This window comes from Erinaceus europaeus, chromosome 19, assembly GCF_950295315.1.
Source record: "Erinaceus europaeus chromosome 19, mEriEur2.1, whole genome shotgun sequence".
NCBI lineage: Eukaryota > Metazoa > Chordata > Mammalia > Eulipotyphla > Erinaceidae > Erinaceus > Erinaceus europaeus.
Window position 1 is genome coordinate 6,396,561 of NC_080180.1, and position 13,762 is coordinate 6,410,322.

General features: G+C 44.6%; 1 protein-coding gene across 3 annotated transcripts in view; it reads left to right on the plus strand.

The window, feature by feature from the left end:
• Window positions 1–12,986, plus strand: part of MARK1 (microtubule affinity regulating kinase 1) — a 111,292-nt gene extending 98,306 nt beyond the window's left edge. For 2 of the 3 annotated variants that reach the window (XM_060178461.1, XM_060178463.1), the window contains 3 exons: window positions 1,442–1,693; window positions 7,093–7,137; window positions 10,861–12,986. In XM_060178461.1, the coding sequence (XP_060034444.1) occupies window positions 1,442–1,693; window positions 7,093–7,137; window positions 10,861–11,215 (652 nt within the window). In that variant the 3' untranslated portion in view covers window positions 11,216–12,986. The remainder of the gene's footprint in view (window positions 1–1,441; window positions 1,694–7,092; window positions 7,138–10,860) is intronic. The other variant, XM_060178462.1, reaches the window with a different exon arrangement.
• Window positions 12,987–13,762: the final 776 nt, after the last annotated feature.

Genomic DNA, 13,762 nt, shown 5'->3' on the forward strand with positions numbered 1-13,762 from the left:
AGCACATACCCACAAAAACCCTGGATATGTGAATGTTTATAGTGGTATTATTCGTAATAGGCTCAAACTTGGGAAGGATCCAAATGTATATATCAGCAGGGCAAAAAAAAAAAAAAAAAAAACATTTAAGTAAATTGAATTTGTCATGGGCTTAAACAAAGGCCCAGGAGACAGGGAGTTGAGGCCCTCAGGCTCCTGCCAGGTAATTTATTTCTTAATAAGATGAGCCTTTTCATTGCTCAGTCAATGAAGCAGATGACCCCAGAGTCCTTTCAGGTGTGCAGTCATGCGAGGTTCTATATGTGGTGTTAGGCTCTCCCAGGCTCAGGAGCGCCCTTGGTAGAGCACTGTCAAATCAGTGCGGCATTGCTCTGTCACAGAAGCTTGGATTACAGGTGGAAATGGTCCCACTTAAAGGCTTTCCGACAGACGTCACTGAATGGTTTAAGAAAGTTTTTTGAGGGAGTCGGGCTGTAGCGCAGTGGGTTAAGCGCAGGTGGCGCAAAGCACAAGGACTGGCATAAGGATCCCGGTTCGAACCCCGGCTCCCCACCTGCAGGGGAATCGCTTCACAGGTGGTGAAGCAGGTCTGCAGGTGTCTATCTTTCTCTCCTCTCTGTCTTCCCCTCCTCTCTCCATTTCTCTCTGTCCTATCCAACAACGACAACAACAATAATAACTACAACAATAAAACAACAAGGGCAACAAAAGGGAATAAATAAATAAAATAAATATAAAAAAAAGAAGAAAGTTTTTTTGAAACAGGGCCAGAAAGATGGATGACTGAGCAGTGGAGCACAGACCTGCGGTTCTGGAGGTCCCCCAGATCCATCCCAAGCACCCCCTTGTGCCAGAGATGGACAGTGCTCTGTCTCTCCCTCTCATAGTCTCTCAGAGAAATCACTCAGCTAATCTTTTTTAAATTAAGAAGTGATGGACAGATAGCTAACCTGGCTTGCCATGCACCTGGCCCAACCACATGGGGTTACAGAAGCTCTAGCACTTTAGCGTCTCTCTCAAGCACGCTCGCTCTCAGAAAAAAGTCACCTGAGAGGTAAAATCATACATGAACAAGGCCTTGGTGTTGCCAAAATAAGTAAAATGATTGTACCGCCTGGGCTTAGAATTCCTGACTGAAAAACATTTTTCAAATCCCTGCTTCAGTCACTTCCTGATCTACAGTGGATGACTACATTTTTTGATGGCTTTCAGTTTTAAACTGAAACTCTGTCTCTCTGCAATGAAATTGTGAATAGCTAACACTGCACTTTGAGAAGAAGCAGGGCAACACTGTGTTACATTCAGTGCTGGGAATCAAACCTGGGACCTGATGGGTGCTGGGTGCTCCCGGCTCTCCTGGTGACCCCTCTGAGATTGGGCTAACTAGGAGCAGCCACAGCCCTGGAGCTTCCAAAGCTAATGAGCGCCTTGGTCCCCGCAGCACGACGCAGAGGGTGCCCGCCGCCTCTCCGTCTGCCCACAGTATTAGCGCCAGCACCCCGGACCGCACCCGCTTCCCGCGCGGCAGCTCCAGTCGCAGCACCTTCCACGGAGAGCAGCTCCGTGAGCGCCGCAGCACCGCATACAACGGGCCCCCCGCCTCGCCCTCCCACGAGCCCGGTGCCTTCGTGCATGCCCGCAGGGGCACCTCCACCGGCCTCATCAGCAAGATCACCTCCAAGTTCGTGCGCAGGTCAGTGCCAAGCCGGCTCGGCCAACCCCGGCCTCACAGTGACTTTCTCCAATGGTCTTGGGACCATTCTCACTGCTCTTCTGCAGGAGTTTGGAGAAGAGGATCTCAGATGATGTAACCTCTCTTTTTCCCTAAGAGCCTGGGGGAGGGGGCGGGCAGAGGAAATGGGCAAAAAGAGAATTTACAAATTCTGTGGAACAGAATGGAAAAAACATCAGTAGTGTGCTTCTGCACGCCCATACTGCCAAAGCCTCGAGTTAGGATAGGGAATTCAATCACAGTCTACATCCATCCCACAAATGGGATTTCCAGGGAGTGCTTTCGGATGCTGATACTAGGCAGACTGCTTCTGGGAGGAGCTAGGCCCTCACTCCAGGCTCATCTGAGCAGAGTCCTGGCTGAGAAGCCCCACTCCAGGCTCTGCCCCATGTTGATAAAATGCCTCATCCTCAGAGTTACTGAGTGCTGCTGAGATTTCAGAGCGGGAGTGTGGGAGGGAGAAGCGAGCGGCAGAGCGGCAGTCTTCCTCTCTTGCCTTCTCTGTTGCTATTTATGACTGGAGCTCAGGCATCAGTTTGGCCTGGACCCTACAGCTGAATTTAAAACCTCACATCCGCATATGCAACCTCAGCTTCTCCCCATATCACCCACTTGGATGGGAGCCATGCAGCCCAACCCCTTAAGAGAGAAAGGCCTAGAAGCTCACCCAGACAGCAGGAGACTTCAGCAGTGTCCTCGGAACCGCTTACTCCAACGGTGTCTGCCCTTGACATTTGACTCAGTAGTTATAGCCATTTGCAGAAGGCAGAGCTATTTCTTCATGAAGCCAGGATTCATTGTGAGTTCACTCGTTGGCTATTAATCGTTCATTCAAAATGTAGATTCTAGAGGAAACAAGAAGTCGGGGCAGAAATTGTCAGGATATGCCAGAGACAGTGTACCTCAGATGCAAAGACCCACTGTGTATAGCCCCTCACTGTTGACTGCCGCTAGAGTGACAGATGGGACTGTCTGCCCTTCTGCTGCCACTTGCTGTCTTGAGGGGTCCACACAATTAAACATCCCCCGAAGATGGCTTCTTCCACCAGCTGTCCCTTTCCCAGCTCCTTGCGGCCTTTTTAGGTCTTCTTGCCTTCCCCACCCCCAGAGCTGACTGCCCCAGGCTGGGCACATTGCCCTCCCTGCTTGTCCTCTCTCTCTCAGCTGATGTCATCCAGGTCATGACATTGAATTTCATCTTCTGTTAGCAGCTGCCGAATTGGTGTTTCAGACTCAGATCTTCTTTCTGCACTTTGGTCCACATGGATGCAGAGTGACTGCCCAACAGAGGCCCACAGAGGGCTCCCCAGCCCTGTTCTTCACCTTGTAGGGAATGGCAGCGCCAACTTGCACATTGTGCCCAGCCTGTGCCTTCTGCTCAGCTCTTCTTCTTCCACAGATCACACATCAGTTCTGTCAGCAGGCTGTCAGCTCTACTTGGCACTGTTTCCAGAAATGAACTGCTTCCATCTCTCCCCGACACCACCTTGAGACTCTAAACCACAGTTACCCTTCTGCCTCTTAACTGCTCTCCTGCTTCTGCCCTGGACCACCTACTCTGTTTTCTACCACTAAATCCTTCACTTAAACGGCCAGTCCGTAGACTGCAAGACAGGTGCCTCAGGACTAGAGCACAGGACTTGCATAAGCGACTGCCTGTGTCTCATCCCTAGCACTATATTTGCCAGTCATGCTCCCACACTCTCTCTCTCTCTCTAACCTGTCTTTAATTTTTCTTTTTTAACTATCAAGCCTTCTACTTTCTTGTGTCTTGCTCATAATTTAGTTCTGAGCACCCACAGTGGCCTAGCAACCCCTACCTGGTCTGCACCCTCTTCTGCTCTGACTCCTTGTCCCCACTTGACCCCCAGCCATGGTGGGCACCTGACTGCTCCCCGTTCAGGACTTTGTTGTTCCTTCTCCCCACACACCTGCATGGCAGGGCTGCCCCAGTCTGCCCTCAGGACTGATTTCCTAAGCAAAGCTTCCTCAGCCCCCTCTTCCTCCCAGCACTTCCTTTTCCTGTCCCATCTTCCACCAGGGCACTTGAAACAGGCACCTTGCTGATTGATTTGTTCATTGTTGGAGTCTCCCAACTAGAGCATTACTTCCATAAGAGCAGAGCTTGCTTTTTGCTCACCTGTTCGTGCTAAATCTTGCCCTGAATATTGAGTCATACTGTGCCACATATAGGCAACTATTGAGTGAATGAAAAATAAATAGTATAGTCTAGAAGGCTATGCAAAAGTAAGCAAAAGGTTAGGGCTATCCTCGGTTCTGGAGGGTTCCATGAAGGAAAGAAGCTTGCAAGTGAAAAATGAGGCCAGAGTACAGGGCTGTCAGCAGGGCTTTGGGGTTTAGAACATGGAAGTTTTTACAGTTCCTTGGAGCACTTGGTAAATTTTGGACAGACTCATTTAGTGGAGGAGCAGGGGAGGGTGAGTGGAGTAAAGCAGCCATTTGATGTTTTGTTAGCTGTTTGGTAGGATTTTTAATATCTCAACGTTTCATATTTTAATTAACTCAGGATTTGGTTGGGGACGAGAAAAACAATTCTCATTTCTCCTCTGAGGTCACCTGTCACCAAGTGAACGGCTTTGTATTACCTGCAATGCACTAGCCTTCTATACAACATGCTACCTCAGGCAGCATTTGGGAAGCTTGAGGTGGGTTACATAACAGACCACAAATGATTGCATGGGGGAGACCAGCAGAGCACTAATGTCAGTGCCAGGAATGAACCTGTTGAGTTCTTTAATGTCTGACAGAGTAGACATTCAGTGGGTGTGACTACCTTTGCATAGGCTGATGATCTTCCTGAAGGGCTAGAGATTTCCCAGAATGATTCTTGGTGTTCTGGATGGACTCCAGCTTTAGTACCTGCCCACCTCAACTCAATCTGCAGGTTGTCAGTTCTTCCCCCTTGTCTCTTCTTCCTAATCCTCTCCTGGGTCCCAGCCCTGCCTTTCTCTCTGTCTTTGCTTTTTGCCTTCCTAACTTTATTGTGCTCAAAGCCAAAGAAAAGGAACCCACATTCTAACATGCATACGCACACGCACACACACACATGACCAGCATGAGCTGAGGGTGCTCCATGCACCAGTTGGGACCAGCTAAGCTGATGTACCACTAAATGCTTTAAAAAAGAATCATAAGCAAATTTGGGGGGAAAAAAAGAAGTTAAAATATTAAAATGGAAAATAAAGATTTTAGGGATTTTTAAGTTTACGAAAGATAGAATAAAGAATAATTCAGAGTCAGTCATTCTTGCATTTGAAAACCATAATTGCAAAGAGTCAGCTGGTGAGTAGCCCTGATGAGGAGGTTGCATGAGTCAGTGCACTGAATGAGCTGTGTTGAGAGCTGTTTTCTGATCACGGGAAAGGACCTTCTGAGTAGTAAGCGATTTCAGGAGAACCGTATCTCCAGGGAGGATGTAGGTGTACCATTTCAGAAGTCTTTTCAGTAACAGTTCGGACCAGGACCATTTGTGTTAGATAGTTTCTGTATGAACTGGAGATTATGTCACCCTTAGAATTTTTTAACCATCACTCAATCCTATATAGAGAAAACTGAGTTGATTTGATTGATTATACATTGCCATACAGAAGACATTCAGCTTTTTAAGCTTCAGATATTGGAGAGCCATTTTCTGATGCAGACACCATTACAGACAGCTGTGCTTCCTCTGTCCCCCGGGGCAGCAGAGTGCTGACTTGCTGGGCTATTGGAGACCACTGCCAGGCGGCAGAAATCCTCCAAGCAGTGTTCCTAGTGGCATCTAGGAAGGCAGGAATAGGGTTTGGGAAATGAGCCTTCTGCTTCTTCAGCAGTGTGACAAGTCCACTGCTGTTCCCAGTGACATCAGGAGCGTGAGGTCTAGAGGTGTTGTGTCCCTGATGCAGCAGCTGTGGAATGGTGATTGCTAATCCAGATTTCCAGCAGGACAGAGAAGCCCCGTGTGTGACTTCTGCCCCTTTCCAGCACAGGGCTCAACAGAAGCCACCTGCATCCCTCCTTCTTGACCATCTTTCCCAGTTTCCCCATCAACCCCTTGCCAAGCTGATGAGCTGATTCCTGTTAGTGTCAGTATATTTCACCTTGAGTCTGCTTGAAGTGGGGTTTTCTTTATTTCAGTGTGTTGGGGTGAAAATAGGTTTGTATAGCTAGCATGGAATTTTAGTTTTATCCCCCAATGAAAAATGCCAGTTATTAAAAATAGAAAATTAATTTTATTACTCTTTAACATTCAGATAGGGGCATAGTTTCAGTTTTAGTTCTTTTTTTATATACAATATGTTTGTCAAGAAAAGCCTATAGCTAAAAGCCCTGTGAAGCATAAGGTGTGGATATTTTTAACAGCCAGTTAAAAGTTTTAGAGCTGAGTATATGCGTATGTTTTAAGAACTGGGGAGAGGGGGGAGTTCAGGAAAGTGATTCTGATTTTATTCCTGTTATGTTTGTTTTACATATATTTTTCCAGAATGACTGGTACATTAAGAAAGCATTAACTTAACTTCAACTTGTCAGTTTTCCCCAGCTATTTAGTAGTATTTTGCTCTCTCTTTCTCATAAGCCATCTCTTATTATACTTAAACTGGGTTAGAACTGGATCTTCCTACATAGAGTTTCTGTTCCCTTTGGAAAATGACAAAGTATTTAAAATTTCATTAGGCTTTCCAACATAAGGGCATTGGTAGTTTGTTTGATTTTATTTCACAGGTAAATACCCAGGTAAGAATACTATTTGCTTAAGCTCGAATTCATGTCTTTAGATTCACCTAGATAGACTGTAGGATTGCTGTATTGTGTTTGATCATGTACATGCATGTGCTATTAGCAGAGCTTCTGACAGAAGTTAATTGCCTATTTAAAAGTTGGTATATATTTTAAGAAATATTTATATATGTGTTGAGCATACTTATTTCTGACTACAAAGTTAATTTGTGTATTTTCTGAATTGAGCGACTACTAGACTTTAGTTCAAACAACAAATGAAAATTGGAACCTTGCTGCTAGTGATTATCAAAAAGCTTTAGCTCATATTGAACCAAAGTGAAATGAAAACTGAACTAGGCCCTTAAAGTTGTGGCTGAGAATTGGAAAATCAGGAACTAAAAAAAAAGAATTCCCAACTTGGACGTGGCTTGCTGGTACCAGTAGACGCTCAATGGCTGGGAGTCTAGTGGTGATGGTGGGTGACTGGAGAACCAGTGTCAGACCAGCCAGAAATGCAGAAAACTGTGCTGATGATACACGTTTGCTCAACCAGTTAATTCTAAAGATCATTTTAGATGTAGGTTTTCTTGATCAACTTTTCACTTTTTATCATTAAATCTCAACCTTCACTTTGTTTTGAGGGATCCAAGTGAAAGCGAAGCCAGTGGCAGAACCGACACCTCCAGGTGAGGAGCCACTATTAATCCCTGGTGCTCAGTCCCCATGGTGACGGCAGCGGGGACTTTTGAGGCTCTCCCTGCCCTCAGTAGAAGCCAATAGCACCTGTAGCTGGAGAGTGCGCGCCCTTCAGATGTTCACAGTGGGATGGGTTTGCCTGGTGTTACCTGCCACTTAGCTGAGTCTGTGTTCATCCACTTGAAGTCTGCATTTTTCTAAACATCACTTCCACTGTGTGCTTTGTAAGAAATCACCCTCCTGCCCTTGGCGGAAGAATCCATAGGTTAAGATGCTCTACTCCTTCTGTCAGTAAAAGGAAGTAACAAAACTAGCTTGGTTCACGCAGCATATGGAGGCAGTCAGATAGCTGACGATTTGAGATCAGTGATGCACTTCTGGTGAGCACGTAGAGGTGAGCTGTGTTTTCACCCTAATTGCCTGGGGATGTGACTCCGTGGTGGAGGACACGCCTCGCAGGCATGAGAACCCAGCTTCTATCCCTAGCACCCACAGACACAGGCAATAAACACCTGGGCCATGCTGTATGGTTTTCTGGCCCTTCCTGTTGGCTACATTTGTTCTACCATTGGGTCTCAACCCTGACTACAAGCAGAACCACACAGAGGTTTGCTAGAACAGACTCTGCCCTCCTCCCCAGGTTTGTGAGGACACTGATTCTTGTGTCCATGTTGTAAGTGGGAGATTTCAGCAGTGAAGACACAGAATGATGTTGAGCGTATACTGGTGTTCACGAGTCTGGTGTGACTCTCAGAGCCCAGAGAAGAGTTCCTTTCCTCACTAGGACAAATGCAGATAAGCTGGTCGTAGCCTCCGATTTATTTTCTACTATTTAAAATTATTGGAGAATCAGAGAGATGTTAAGTGGTGGCACACCAGACTTGCATGCCTGTGGCACCAGAAGCCCAAAGTTCAGTCCCTGGTTCCTCCTTTCCTTACTCTCTCCCTCTCTTCCTTCCCCATTGCTCCCTCCCTCCCATCCCTCCCATCCTTCCCTTTCTTTTCTTCCTTCTTCCCTTCCTTTTCTACCTCTCCCTCTCTCTGTCTTTAGTAAATCTTTTTTTAAAAAAAAAATTTGAAATACAAATTTGGGGGGCAGCTTTATTAAGGATTCCTGTGTAGTCGTTTTTTTTCCTTACAAACTGCGCTTTATTCTCGTTGAGTCACAGTTCTTGGGGTGTTTCTCTAGGGAGTGCAGTACCTGAGCCACCATGGTAGGAATCCGAGGGAAAGCAGGACAGACACTTTGTACTTCCTTTTGTCATTCAGTGAACCAGAAGGACTTCTGCTTCAGCCCCACCCTCACTTTGCCATCACACCTGAGCCCCCTCCTGTGTCTCATCCTCTCTCTCCACCCAGTATCCCTCTTAGACATCCGGTCGTGTCCATCTCACAAGCGGCCGCTGAGCTGCGCTTCACCTCTGCAGTCTATCCTTCGAGTGTGACTACGTGTCGTTCTGGCTCATTGCTGGATTTTGTTTTGTTTCATTTTGAGCTTTTGAATTTGCTCTTGAGTACCTGCTGTCGCTAAGGCACTCGCTCGCCATTTCATCGTCGCACCCACCAAGCAGAAGAAAGTGTTGCATTTGCGGATGGGGGAAAGGACCACTTCTGATGAGACTGTCATCTCAGGGAGGAGTAGGAGTGGTGGGGAGAAGCACCAGCTGTTGCCAACAGTGCAGACTGAGCTGTCTGCCTGGCAGTGTGACCTTGGGAACGCTAGCTCTCTGTAGACCCATTTCCTTACCCTGTCTGCCTCCTAAAGTCAGTGAGGGTGTGGGGAGTAAAGAATCCGTGCTAGGCACTGAGACCAGATCCCAGAACCTAGCAGTACTTACTAAGTGCTAGCATCTGACTTAGCAGTGGTTACTCCTTCAAGGTACTTGAGGGAAACACCCACTGCATAACCTTTGCCTAGGAGTCATACGTGTGGTGGGTGGCAGGAAAACCAGATTTCCAATAGGGCCCCTGATTTCCATGCTCCACTTCTCAATTCACCAGTTCTGTGACCCGAGAAAAGGAATTTAAGTGTCCACACCACTGTTTCTGTTTTTAAAACCAGTATTGGGTAGGGGATCTCCTGGGTTCTTCTAGCCCTAGCAAGTGACTTCCCTGAACTGAGCTGCTCCTGAGGTCCTCATAAGTGACAGGCTGGAACCACACCCAAAGAGGCCTATCACACAGTGACTTAGATTCAGGGAGCAAAAAAGAGAGCTCTAGGAAGACACAACTCTGTTCTTGCTGTCTTTCTCAAGTTGCACAATCTACAGAGCTTGGGGACTCAAGTGTCTAGGAATGAGGGGGAAACATGTATATAAATAGCCATAAAAATCCACATATTAATTATACAAATGAATACACATTATATATAATACTGATGAGGCATACATAAAGAGTATATAGGAGATCATAAACTTCTTTCAAAGAATATCATTCCTTTAAGTCACATTTGACTGAGAGGTTAATAAGTTAAACTAGGGTGGGGAAGATAGCATAAAGGTTGCTGCAAAGCACTTTCATGCCTGAAGCTTCAGGGTCCCAGGTTCAACCCCCTGCACCACCATAGGCCAGAGCTGAGCAGTGCACCTGAAAAAAAAAAACACACACACTTGCAACATCTATTTTTGAATAATCCATCAGTTGTTCTCTCTATGGTTATTTAAAGTCGGTTTTCTGGTTCTGTATTTTATATGGACAGCAAGCAGTACGGAAGATTTAATAAGGTCAGTTCACTTAACAAATACGTGTCAGTCACCTATGAGCCAGCCCAGCACAGTTCTGAGGTCTGAGATTATCAGTGAGCGGAGGACAAAATTCCTTGGCTTTCTGGAATTTACAGCCAAGAGGCAAACTCAGGCCTTGAGTAAATGCATAATAAATGTGTGGATTAGATGATCTATGACAGTGTGGAGAGCGCTGTGAAGGGTGCCTAGAGCAAGGGCAGGGCCGTGGCCAGGCCAGGGTAACACCTGGGGCAGGGTCCTGTGGTCATGCTAGACCTGGGTGGTGCTGGGGAAGCATAGGATCTAGCAGAGATCTGGAACAAGTATGCGAGCAACTCCTGAAGGGAAAGCATTCCAGGCACAGGGTACAACTTGTGCAGAAGCCTTCGGGAGAGTAAGATGGGCCAGCATGTCTTCAAATGGTAGGTGGGCAGTGGGGCCAGCCTTGGAGCCAGGCCTCAGGGAGCCTTATCTTTAGTTACAGGCTGAAGGACCTGGCGTCTTTACCTCCTCAGTCCAGCATTCCATCTCCATGTTATCAGCTCCAGGTCATCCCTCAGCAGCTGCTACTGCTCTGCCCTTTACCATTCTTTCTCCTACCCAAAAAAGGGAGAGGCAGCTTTCTTTATATTTCAGAATGCTAATAAAATGTAGAAGTGGAGTATCTGCTTTTGCAGAGTCAGAAATGTGAAAGAAACTGAAGAAAACAAACAAAAAGAGCTAGTAACCTCTCCACTTTTGTCTACAAGCAAAATTCCCCTATACGACTATACTTATGAAGATAGACTCTTGTAGATTGAAGTTAGTGGTGAAGGTCAAAACAGTCGTGGTCCTGGGGTCTGTTCTCCAAAGGGCAAAGGGAACAGGAATCTTTGCACCTGCCTGAAGGCAGCCTGCAGATTGGGTGGTTTTTTAGATCTTCGGTATATTTTGATGTCTTTGCTGAATGGATGTTTGTTCTGACTCCTTCCTTTTGCCCTCTCCTTCCAGAAGCACATCAGGGGAGCCAAAAGACAGAGACAAGGAAGAGGCTAAAGATTCTAAGCCCCGCTCCCTGCGGTTCACGTGGAGCATGAAGACCACTAGCTCAATGGACCCCAACGACATGATGCGAGAAATCCGCAAGGTATTAGATGCAAACAACTGTGACTATGAACAGAAGGAAAGGTTCTTGCTTTTCTGCGTCCATGGAGATGCACGGCAGGACAGCCTGGTACAGTGGGAGATGGAGGTCTGCAAGCTGCCTCGCCTGTCCCTCAACGGGGTCCGCTTCAAGCGAATATCTGGGACGTCCATTGCCTTTAAGAACATTGCATCGAAAATCGCAAATGAGCTTAAACTGTAAAGACACTCACATTTACAGGATCAGGGAAGACACATCCATACCTGAGGTACAGTTTTTGAATGTACTGGCAACACCTAATGTGATTGGCCTGTGAATCTCCCCATGTAGAATTTGCCCTTTAATGCAATAAGGTTATACATAGTTACAAACTGTAAAATTAAAGTCAGTATGAACTATAATATCTGTAGCTTAAACAGTAGGCTCACATGTACAGGTAAGTATACTGTGTATTTTTTGTTCATTTTTCTGTTCATAGAGTTGTATAATAAAACAGATGATTGCTGAAAACCTTGTATAGTTGTCTAGATTACTGCACATAAATGTACGTTTAATGCTTTTGAGTTGAAAATGTCATTCCCTGTTATTTACATTCCAGTGGATTTTTAAAGTTCTTACCTCCATCATGCAATTTGGAAAATTGTGTCCAGACTTAAAAAGTGCATAAAGAAATAGTCTTTACAGGTGTAGCATGGACTTTTAAAAATTATTTTTAAATCATATTTAAAGCAGAAGCTGATGAATAGATCAGCTTCACTGTACACAGAATTATTCCTGCTTAATCTCTGTTCTTGTCCTTGTTATCCAACAAGGTTTAGTTGAAAAGATGCAACATGTTTACAGTGTTGGCACGTAGAGGTTTTAAAATGAAGTACATGAACATAATCATAGCTTTGCCTTGGGCTAGCTGAGAAGTTCTGGGGGGAAAGTTAAAGCCTGCATCATATTTCTTTTGAACTCACAAGTGTTTTCTGGCCCACTGCTAATGATATCAGCAAAATTTAAAAGGAATCAATACTTCATCTGGCTGTAATAATGTAAACTGTCACTTAGGTTTGCTGCCTTCTGAATATGCCATATATCTGCAGAAATAGGACAATATTGGGATCATTTCATAGCACAAACACGTCTCCCGGGTTGATCAATGCAGCAGTTAGGAAATAATGCAACCTCAGGAATTAACTGGCATTGGAACATTTGCCTCCTCCCCCTCCTCCCCTTCCTCCTCTTATCCTCTTCGTGTATCCCAACACAGTAATACCTGTAAGTTCTTCGAGACTTCTGAACAAACCATACTATTTATAACAGGATACTGTTGATTTCCACATAGGTGACTGTTCAGTTTTCCACGTAACCTGATTCTTTGCGACATTTTGCTAGTCTTCTCGTATTTATTCCCCCATCTGTTTACCTGTAATGTGCAGCTTTACAGTTGGGCACTTGCCTACTTTTCTTTCATAGTGAGACATGCAGTGTCAAACCACTAGTCAAGGTACATTTTAATACTTGCTATTTTATACTGAATTAGCCTTGGAGGTTGACTGTGCATTGTTATTTAATGTTGTAACTACTGTAATATCAACATGTGGACCCCATCTGCACACTCTGAGAAATAGAAAGTGTTTTCAAATTTCATCAGTTACAAAAATAGTAAAACTGTGATAAATACTGTAATTCTAACCTACATTCGGAAGCTCTAAGTGTAGGTAACGCACCATATCTGAATGGCTTCCAGACTAGGGTGAATTTTACTTTCTGTACTGTACTGTGATGTAGCTTTCTTCTGTAACAGTTCTCTTTGAAATGAAGTGTATTTCTTGCCTTAGCAAAGGGTGGTGTTCTGAAAAAAAAAAAAAAAAAACTGTGTAGCCCCTTTTTAACCTAGTGTTCATTCAGAGAAAAAAATGATGCAAACTTTCTTCACTTTCACTGGTGCACACTGAAATTTTACTTGAAAAGTTCTCATAATAAAGCACTTGTCTTTTGTTCTTTATCAGAATGAATTACCTGTTTCCTAGTATAAAAATATTCTGTATGGGGAGTTGATTCTGCGTGTTCTCAATATGGTCGGCAAGGGTGAAGACGTCATGTGGGTTTTGAAGATGTCATGACAGGAAAAAAAAATTAATAATAGACTGTGTCTCTTCCAACATAGAAACTGGTGTTTCTGTTTTTGTTTTGTTTTTATTGTTGTTTGTTTTTTTTTTTAACATTGTCTCATTCTGGCTATATCTCTTCTGTGTTTGTGGCAAGGAATTTTACTTTGATATACTTTATGAGCTGAAAATTAAATCTTGGTGTATGTATATATACATATATATATATACACTTTAGTTTTTCCCATTTTTATATGTTCAAGACAACATAACTATCTTTTGAAGATTTAGAGGAATTTTATAATGTTTGCATAAATAAATACCAGTTTATGTTCACTGGCTATATGATATCAGGATTTCCTTGGTTTCTGTTCAAACATTATTTGATATGACATCTTTAATATTGAATCAATTATTTTGGTGAGTCTGGGGCAGTATTTAATTTGATAAAATACACATTTGAGGGGCCTGGTGGTGGTGTACCCAGTTGAGAGTACATGTTACATAGCACAGGACCCAGATTCAACCCCCCAGTTTACACCTGCAGGGGGAATGTTTCACACGTGGTGAAGCAGGGCTGCAGGTGTCTCTTTCTCCGTCTGTCTCTCCCCTTCAATTTATCTCTGTCTCTATCTAATAAATAAAATATTTGAAAAAAAATACACATCTGGTT